The 10,259-nt window shown below is 47.7% G+C and overlaps 1 protein-coding gene across 1 annotated transcript; it reads right to left on the minus strand.

Moving 5' to 3' along the window:
• Positions 1 to 3,332: 3,332 nt before the first annotated feature.
• Positions 3,333 to 7,439, minus strand: LOC107301020 (rho-related BTB domain-containing protein 1-like; the record flags this gene model as incomplete). The annotated part of the gene is made up of 3 exons (XM_029287080.1): positions 7,258 to 7,439; positions 5,072 to 6,015; positions 3,333 to 3,451 (listed from the first exon to the last, which is right to left on the minus strand). Coding segments are annotated over exons 1-3 (1,185 nt in total), but the record flags the coding sequence as incomplete, so codon positions are not given.
• Between the last annotated feature and the right edge of the window lie 2,820 nt (positions 7,440 to 10,259).

The following is a 10,259-nucleotide window of genomic DNA, read 5'->3' on the forward strand; positions in this document are numbered from 1 at the left end:
TGGTAAGGCCACAGTTGGAATACTGCATCCAGTTTTGGTCACCACGATGTAAAAAAAGATGTTGAGACTCTAGAAAGAATACAGAGAAGAGCAACAAAGATGATTAGGGGACTGGAAGCTGAAACATATAAGGAACGGTTGCTGGAATTGGGTATGTCTAGTTTAACGAAGAGAAGGACGAGGGGGGACAGGATAGCAGCCTTGCAATATCTCAGGGGCTGCCCCAAAGAAGAGGAAGTCAAGCTATTCTCCAAAGTGCCTGAAGGCAGGACAAGAAGCAATGGATGGGAACTGATCAAGGAGAGAAGCAACCTAGAACTAAGGAGAAACTTCCTGACAGTTAGAACGATTAACCAGTGGAACAACCTGCCTCCAGAAGCGGTGAATGCTCCAACACTGGAAGTTTTTAAGAAGAGACTGGACAGCCATTTGTCCGAAACGGTATAGGGTTACCTGCCTGAGCAGGGGGCTGGACTTGATGACCTCCAAGGTCCCTTCCAACTTTATTATTATTATTATTATTATTATTATTATTATTATTATTATTATTATTATTATTATTATTATTATTATTATCATCATCATCATCATCATCATCATCATCATCATCATCATCATCATCATCATCACAAAGTTCCCAAAATGAACAGTGAAAAGAGCCTTTCATTGTTTGTTTTGTGTGCACAGGCACACATATACCTACACATTAGGGATCTATGCCAAATGTCCCTGCAAGGAAGGGGACTAAGCTGGAAAATGATGAAGAATGCATAGGCACAGTGTGCAAAAACAAGGTCAAGGACTCTATTTTGGGAGCAATTTTCTACCCTTCTACCCTTAATATAAACACCATGAAGCTAAAAATAATCCAGAGATGCTTTCTGGGATCTGATTATTTTTCAGCCCTTTGCAGTATTACCTTTCCTTAGGACAACTGCTTTCAATAATTCCGCAATGTTTTGTTTTTTTTCACTTTCAAAGTCATGTTCTCCAAAGAATCAATGCTTATGCTGGGGAATGGAGGAGACAGAATGAAGCAAGAGCAGAAGGTCCCTCAAGACACACCAGTGCATCAGGTTTTCGAGATTTTTGTTACTTTACTGCCCATCTTCCCCCTCCTGAATTAAACCCAGAAAGACCGGTTGAAATCCAAGAAGGAGAAAGTATTGACAAAGGTCAATCCAGATAATCAAGACTGGACCTGTTCGTCGATGTCCCGTTACTCGTTGCATTGTTCTGTCGAGACAAACGGTTCTTCTCCTACAGAAGAATCATATGTCCTCATCACAGCCCATGGCTGATTGTGGAAAAACAGAGCAGGCTCAGATCTCGGATGAGAGGCAATCACAAAGTTACATGTGCTTTGAGCCCAAACTCTTCTCCAGGGTTTCTCCTCTGGTGGAGATGAGCCCCCCACACAAATTTCTTGCATTACCCATGCAATTTCTCAAAGAACATTTGTACTAGGACAGGGGTAGGCAACCTTGGCTCTTTTATGACTCGTGGACTTCAACTCCCAGAATTCCTGAGCCGGCATGGCTCTGCTTGGAAACCTCTCCCTTTCCCCTCAGCGTGGCTGGCTCAGGAATTCTGGGAATTGAAGTCCACGAGTCATAAAAGAGGCAAGGTTGCCTATCTCTGGCCTAGGCCTAGGCTGCTCTATGACTCGTGGACTTCAACTCCCAGAATTCCTGAGCCAGCAGGGCTCAGCTTGGAAACCTCTCCCTTTCCCCTCAGCACGGCTGGCTCAGGAATTCTGGGAGTTGAAGTCCACGAGTCATAAAAGAGCCAAGGTGGCCTACCCCTGCCCAAATGCCTGAATTTTGATCACGTGACTGTGAGGAAAAAATATTTAAACCAGGGGTCTTCAAACTTGGCCCTTTGATGACTCGTGGACTTCAACTCCCAGAATTCCTGAGCCAGCATGGCTCTGCTTGGAAACCTCTCCCTTTCCCCTCAGCACGGCTGGCTCAGGAATTCTGGGAGTCGAAGTCCACGAGTCATAAAAGAGCCCAGATTGCCTATCCCTGGACTAGGCACAAGCATCCATGGCAACCACTTTATAAAACATACAAAGCCAGGGAGAACATGTAGAGTTGCCACCAGAGGAGGATCAAGACCCACCATCTCAGCAATGATTCAGGAGAGGAGATTTCTCCCCCCCCCTTTTTTTTTTACTGGCTGTTACAGAGACTGAGCACAAATGCCTAACTTATTGCTGCAAATAACCTGTGCTTCCTGCAGAATTTCAGAACAATAAATAAATTAGAAGGGGCTCATTATATTTATGTGGAACTACCCAGACTACCCACTTCTTGAACCAGCCTCTGCTCCTTCCAGTCCCATCACTCTCCCCAAACAAGGCAGTGAAAGACGATGGGCACACAGAGCTTCATGTGCTATGAAAAAAAAAATACGGCTTTGCAATTAATATTTAAGATTTCCAAGAAGAAAGCACGTTATTAGTGGTTATAATTAGGAACCAGATTGTGTGTGTGTGTGTGTGTGTGTGTGTGTGTGTATTTTAGAGCACAGCTTACTGAATCAAGGTATGTATTTTTCATGAACCACCTGCTGGGGGTGCCTCCAGGGAGGGAATTATGCTTACTGCTGTTTCAAAAGTAATGAGATTTTTTTTTTAGTAGAACACAGCTTCCAGAATATTAAGTGTATAATCTCTCTCTCTCTCTCTCTCTCTCTCTCTCTCTCTCTCTCTCTCTCTCTCTCTCTCTCTCTCTCTCTCCCTCCCTCCCTCCCTCCCTCCCTCCCTCCCTCTCTCTTCCTCCCTTGAAATATAAGGAAAAACGGGACGATCATTTTAGATGGTGCTAAAAATTCATCAAAGCTGCTATTGCTGTTTTTTGAGGTCATTCATAAGCACGGTGGTGTCTTTCCTTCTACTCCTCGTCTTTCAATGCTTCACTCCAATACTTCATGCCAAAGTAGGAGATGAAAATTGTTCTCCCCGATAGCCTGGTGACCCACTGATCTTTCTAACATTTCCCGTTTAAGGCAGTGCCAATTTTACAAACTAGGCAGAACTGAACGAAGATGAGATTCAACTGGTTCACCATGGTTTTTCACTCCTGGGACTGAGATCTGATGGGAGATGGAGACCAGCTTTTCCACTTACAACCTCCCCATCCCACCAACTCCCTGACAATCAGGAGCCAGGTATCTTCTGAGAACTAGTGCAGAAGACAGACTGGAGAAGAGGGATCCCCAAAGAGACGTCACCAAGGGATTCCCATGCCCTTCTTGCAACCCTAAACCAAGTTCCTTCTCCAGAGCAAAGCTTTGAGCTTACGGGCCAAAGAGGACAAATACGGTACCTCACTGTTTGAGCTTTCCACAAAGGATCCTCCAAACATTGCAGACATCCATTCACAGCTACAGATTAGAAGTGGTTTATGAGCATTTATCTTTCCGTCTTCCAACACGAATACCACATCTGTTAAGGGATCAAAGGAACACAGTAACAACCCGTGACTGCTGGTGCTTGCAGTCAAATGTGTGAATCAGGAAGAACATGGGAGAAAGCACGTGATCTGCTGTTTTGCAGAATTTCTGCAAAGAAGGTCCTTCATTGAGGACATCCGGAAGGGCAAATATTAATGTTTAAATGAGCAACAAGGCAATTAAACTCTGAGCTTCCATCACAGGAACCACGCCAGGAGTTCTTGCTGATTGAGGTTGTTCAAGAGTGTCACTGGCAAAAATGAAAACGGGTCAAATTTATCACAGCTTCATGGGTCATGTAAATGCCACAACACAGTAGTAGTATTGCTAATAATAATAATATTTATATTCTGTCTTGAGGGGGCTTAGGTGGGGGTCTCCCTTTGTTCCTGCCTGCAACCACAACCCTGTGAAGTAGGTTGAGTGGAGGGTGGCTGGCCCCCAAATCACCCAGGGGACCATCATGGGCTTGATCCTGGTCTCCCCAGTCGCAGTTCAAGTCCCCCAACTGCGGGTTCTAACATTAGAGCTTCTTAACCTTAGTTGCAAAACTCCATATGGCCACTAGGTGGCACACGTACCTTGTATTTTCCATATTCTTTGGCTGCCACCTAGTGGAATTAAGCTCCTGTAGCCCCAAATACTTGCCATTTAATTATCTTCCAATATACACTCAGATACTGTATTCCACTCAAACAGCTCCAAGTCCCAGAATTAGCAGTCGAGCAGCTGTGTCAGGGCAGAGAGACTCAGAGGTAGCCCAGAAGGGCTGGGAAGGTCTCCTGTCTGCAGAACTACTGCCGGAGACCCTCTTGAATCAGATGGACCATAACTGTACCCAATAAAACATCATTTCCCATATACTGAAAGCTAAGGGCTAGAGAGTGACACAGGTATCCTTGCAAACAAAACAGCCCATGTAAACCGTTGGAGGCGGAGGCTTCCATCCCTCACCCCCTCACCTCCCAAAAGCTAGAATTGTAATTCTGGTGGCGGAAGAGTAAAAGAGAAAGGGGAAACGAAACTGGGTTAAGATGAAGCAAAAGAAGAAGGAACCGGACGGGGAAGAAAGAAAAGAAGGGAAACCCTACCCAGTTATCACCAAAGGAGCTAAAATGCATCAGGACCCCGAGCACGGTCACCCCCAAGGTGCCTTGGGGGAACTGACTGTCAAAGGCACTCACACCTCCTGCAACAGGGCCAGCAAGGAAGAGGTCTCCTACTTCTGCCCGTCTCCCTGTGAATTCTGACTTTTTCCCAACGCTTGAACAGAATCAGACTGTCTTCCAAGCGGAGACCCACACTTAGATCTCTCTTTCAACAGCATCTGCACCTTCCCCCCATTCTACAACTGGAGGACAACTCTCTCCAGGTTTCGAAAATGATTGGGCGAAGGGGCGGATTTGCCTTTTTTTGTAAAGATGTATCGCATCGAGGAATACATCATGACCCGTCGTAGGGCACAATTTTAGGCTGTGGGCACCAAACTTCCCTTCCTGAACCCTTCAGAACATCCGAATTGCATCTTGCTTTGCACAAATCCATCCCGGGGATCCTGATTAGCAAATGGTAACAAAATGCAAGGTAGAGGGATATTTCTGTGTAGACTCACCAGAAAAGGTCTCCTTACAGAGGCATTCTTTTATTCTGTTAGCCTTCCGGACGTGGAAAGCCTTTGTAATTTCCTGGTTCATGAAGGCTTCCTTGTTGGTTATGTTTTCTACCATCATCCGCAAGTCAAACACTTCCAGGATCTCAGCAATTTGAGCTACCCGGGTGAGGTCCCTTTCGTTTTCGTCCAGCTGCCCGGTGTATAAAAACTGCAGGACGGTTTTAAAAGGTCCCGGTTGGATGGAAGCCTCCATCTTGACCACCGTCACTGCACAGACCCTCTTCGAAATGGGGTTAATCTGCATCTCTTGATGTAGGCTTATGAAACCTTTGCCCCAGAGCGTTGGACCCTGTTTTGGGCAGGTGGCTTCTCCTGCTTCAGGCTCCACCTGGAGGCCCTCAGTTGAAGCAGAAAGTGTTGCAGCTGCCCCTTCAGCTTCCTGATCAACTGCTTCAAGGCTACAGGTTCTGGCGGGGAGATTGCTACCTTTACTACAAAAGCTTTCAGTCAAGTCGGGTGTTTCTTCACATTCCATTAAGAAAAGGTCATAAAACTTGGACGAAGAGGTAGCTAAGTAGATCTTGTGAGCAAAAATCTGAGTCTGTTCCTGAAGAATAAACAGCACATCTGCACACAAGGGATTGTCCAGTAAGTATCCCACGTCATTGATCTTGAGGATGGGACACTCTGGGATCTTGATAACAGGGGGAGGAGCCTTTGGAGGTAGAAATGGAGCTTGGAGCAAAGGTTTCTGGACTTTCTTCAAATGGGATTTCCAGAACTGCAAGTGTCTCCTGGAAATGAGGGCTGCTCGGATTGCATTATCAAACACATCCTTGATGCCAAACTGGTCAAAGACGCTGGTTTCATAATAGGGTATGCCAAGCTCTTTAGCAACTTCCCTGCCTCTTTCTGGTGGCAGGATGTCTCCCTTCTTGATAGGCCTGCAAACAAAATGGAGTGAAAAAGAAGAGGTCACCTTGGTCAGGCTCACTGAATAGAACTAGTGCAGGGCTTTTCAACCAGTGGTACAGGTACCACCTGTGGTACATTGGCACCTGGCAGGTGGTACGCGACCATCCTAGAAAAGTGGTAGCGGGGGAAGGGGAATGAGCTGAACCGGTGGCAGCACCGCACAAGCCTGAGTGAGAGATGGCTGGAGCTGCAGGGCTGTCAGGGCTCAGCAGAAGCGCCAGGATCAGTGCCGCTTTCCAGCTGATTGGCACTTCTTCGGGACTGTCAGGGCTCAGTGAAAATGCCAGGATCAGCACCAGGCTCTAGGTGGAGCTCAGCGCTGATCCTGGCACTTCTGGTGAGCCCTGAAGAAGCACCAATCAGCTGGAAAGCAGCATTGATCCTGGCGCTTCTGCTGAGCCCAGAAGAAGCGCCGATCAGCTGGAATGTTGCAGCATCCCCAGGGTCTTGTGATTTACATTCAGATGCTTGGCAACTGATTCATATTTATGATGGTCACAGTGTCCCAGGGTCATGTGAAGTGACCAAAACCTGCTGCAACCACCCAGCAGACGGGGGGAATAAAAACCAAACACCCCCCACCCCACCTGCCAATCCTCAACAGAAATGCTCACAACAATGAAAACCTCGGACAGGAGGAAGAGCGCGGCCGGGCGGGCAGGCAGGTGTCTTGCTCGGCTGTGGCTTGGGGGGCACTTTTTCAGTGTCATTGTAACTTTGAATAGTCACTAAGCAAACTGTTGTAAGTCGAGGACTACCTATACTTTATCACTTTTTTCCTTTTTTTTTTTTTTTTTTTTGGTCATCAAGTTTTTGACACCTTGCTAGGCGACTGATGGTATTCGGATGTTGCCCTATCCTAAAAGTAGCACAATGGGTGAAAAGGTTGAAAAGCCCTGAACTAGTGGACCCCACCCATCAAGGGATGCGTTCTTGTGATCCTTTGGCCTTCACGCTTTCCCTTTTCCAGATGCCCCATGAAGACCACAGGGTTTGATGCCCAAAGTCTTCAACATCTGAGAAGACTTCCTGCCTATTTGAAAGACCCCCTTCCCCAGGTATGGAATTTGCTATTAATTTTGTTTTTATTTTCCTGTACTGTATCATAAACTAAAGAAATTAGACACGCAAGGCCATTTCAAATGCTTCCTTAGGAGCCAAGATGTCGCCTTGCCACGGGGTTTTTTTTTTTAATCCGCATTCAACCCTACCTTGCCAATGGCCTCCTGGCTCGATTGACAGCTTCCAGATCGGCATAGCGAAGGTCCAGTTGGCAGCCCACCAGAATCACAGGGGTCCGAGGGCAGAAGTGCTTGATCTCTTGACACCACATTGTCTTCACATGATTCAGGGAGTTAGGGTTAGCAATGGAGAAGCACAACACCACCACGTCAGATCTGCAAGACAAAAATATTATTTGTTTTAGATAAACTTTACAGCTCAATGGCTTTGTTCAAAAATGGGCGGAGGGAGGGAAAATTCAAGATGTGGTTTATTTAGAAGTACGCCAGGATCGTGATGCTGAAGCCCATAAACATGGTCACAAATGTTTCTCCACAACAGCCAAGGACCCCTCTTACCCAGCTCCCAAGTGGCATATAGGGGTAAAGTGGGGCAAAATAAGGGCTCAAGTCTGCAGCAAGCAGGTCAGCTCCCCCCTCGTCAAAGACTAATTTGCAAGGGGAAGTTGGGCCGACCAATTAATATTTGCAAACATCAAACAGATCCTGAGATAAACCAAGGGGAAGCTGAAGGATGATTCTAGACCAGTGATGGCGAACCTTTTAGAGACCGAGTGCCCAAACCGCAACCCAAAACCCACTTATTTATTGCAAAGTGCCATTGTGGTGCCCTCGGGGGTGGGGGGTGGGCATGGCCCACTGGGTGGGCATGGCTGCAGATGTCACAGCAGACTGAGTGGGCATGGCGAGGGTGGGCATGGCCACCTTGATGTTGCTCGTGGACGAGACGCCTGTGGGGGCTAGGCAGGATTGGGGGAGATCCAGGGGGTCTCTGGTGGGTGGGACGGTGGGCAGGAGGCTCGTCCTGCGGGGCGAGGCAGGGGGTAGGACGGGGTGCCATTGCTGCAGGGCATGGCGAGGCAGGGGCAGCTGCTGCCTGACACCATCAGTCCCCACACACAGAGGCCAGCGAGCGCATGGTCTACCACCTCTACTCAAGCTTGCTAGCCAGCTGCTTCACCTCCTTTGTGCTGGGTGAAGCTGCCACTTCGGGCACCAGCAGTGGCCTAATGGACCTGCATGAGCTGGTGGCGGCGGTGGCAGGTGTGCCCACAGAGAAGGCTCTGAGTGCCGCCTCTGGCACGCATGCCATAGGTTTGCCATCACTGTTCTAGACAATTTCTGGAAGGAAATCCAGCATGCCAAGGATTCCTTTAAGGTTCAGAGTTCACAAGGAGGGAAAAATGAATAAATATTAACCCCTCCCCTTCCAACCCAAAGCATGACTCAGCCACCGTGTCTCTCTGTTCAGGTGTTTTTATGGAGCCGAGTATTTACAAAGCAGCATTTTCCTTCTTTTCCGCATTAGGAATATATTTTAGAGCCCCTCCTTCCCTCCCTTCCGGAACTGAGAAAAGGGAGTTGGGAAAAGAATATGATTTGGACCGCTTCTCAATACACAAATTGCTATGACAACCAATTGCTTGGCTCTGTTTTGAAATGTTTGCTGGTGGTCCTCAGAATCCACCACACAAGTAGCGTCCCCTGAAATCTGAGCCCAGGAGCATCAGATCTGACTTTGAATGGGTCATCAGCCACTCCCTAGGTCTAGGCCAGGGGTAGGCCACCTTGGCTCTTTTGTGACTCGTGGACTTCAACTCCCAGAATTCCTGAGCCAGCCACGCTGAGGGGAAAGGGAGAGGTTTCCAAGCTGAGCCATGCTGGCTCAGGAATTCTGGGAGTTGAAGTCCACGAGTCATAAAGCGGCCTAGGCCTAGGCCAGTGGTAGGCTACCTTGGCTCTTTTATGACTCGTGGACTTCAACTCCCAGAATTCCTGAGCCAGCCATGCTGAGGGGAAAGGGAGAAGTGGACTCGTGGACTTCAACTCCCAGAATTCCTGAGCCAGCCACGCTGAGGGGAAAGGGAGAAGTTTCCAAGCTGAGCCACGCTGGCTCAGGAATTCTGGGAGTTGAAGTCCACGAGTCATCAAAGAGCCAAGGTTGCCTACCCCTGATCTCGGAGGACATTTTTACTAGTTACCAACTATCTCTGGCTTGAACCATGCAGGGTCCAAAAATGACAGCTGTGGGAAGTCCATGTCCAACCAGAAAGCGGTATGTTTGAGGTACTTGTCCGCCTACCAAAAAAAGTGGGATGCTGCGGTGTTCTCTGCATGGTTCCAAACTGAAATGGCCGGAGGGGTCTTTTGGGTAATGGCATTTGTGGCTTTTGGCCAGTAATGGCCTTCCAGAGGAGGCACAGAGGGGTGTGAGAGGGAGAGAGAGATTGGAAGGAGCTAAAGCAAGGACAGGAGGAAGTTTGCTTGGAAGAAAAGTAGGAGGCTGGCAAGTGGATGATGGTGCCCTGAGCTAAATGGTGGTGCCAGCAGGGAGACAAGATTCTGGAAAGGTAGAGGAGAGAGAGATGCTTTTTATAAGTGCACCCAAGATTGACAGGGGCTTTGCTGATTTGTAGCATGAAGTTGTTTCGAGTCAATTGTGGGACTAAAATAACCCAGATTTCAATAAACGGAGAGCTGAAGAGTTCAGCACTTCTATTCATAAGGTGACCAATCGTCACCTTATGTAAGTCCTTCTTTTGTAAGTTCTGTCCTCTCTCGAAAAGTGTCCTCCCACATGTCCTCCTTTTCAATATTTGAAGACTAATCTGTAAATCTCCGTATTCGATCGATGCCGATCCGCTCCGTTGCGTGTGATGTGACGTATTTGTATTTGACATGATGATTCGTCAAGGCTCGGTACAGTGTGGCGAGACGCGATTATGAGACGCGTGCGCTCCACACAGGAGAATTGTTTTGAGAGAGTGCGCCGCGCGCAAGAGTGTGCCGCACGCAAGTGGCTTTGTTTACTTCTTACCGAAACACAACACGGCACACGCACGCATTAGACTCACTTTTTTTCTTCAATTTATTTGTGTCCTCCTTCTCATTGTAAAAAGGTTGGTCACCTTACTATTCAAGTAATTATCCCCAAAGATCTGGGGCAGAGACGTCACGTGGAGACGGAAAGT

The sequence above is a fragment of the Protobothrops mucrosquamatus genome, unplaced genomic scaffold (assembly GCF_001527695.2).
Source record: "Protobothrops mucrosquamatus isolate PMUCROS unplaced genomic scaffold, P.Mucros_1.0 scaffold9589, whole genome shotgun sequence".
Lineage (NCBI taxonomy): Eukaryota > Metazoa > Chordata > Lepidosauria > Squamata > Viperidae > Protobothrops > Protobothrops mucrosquamatus.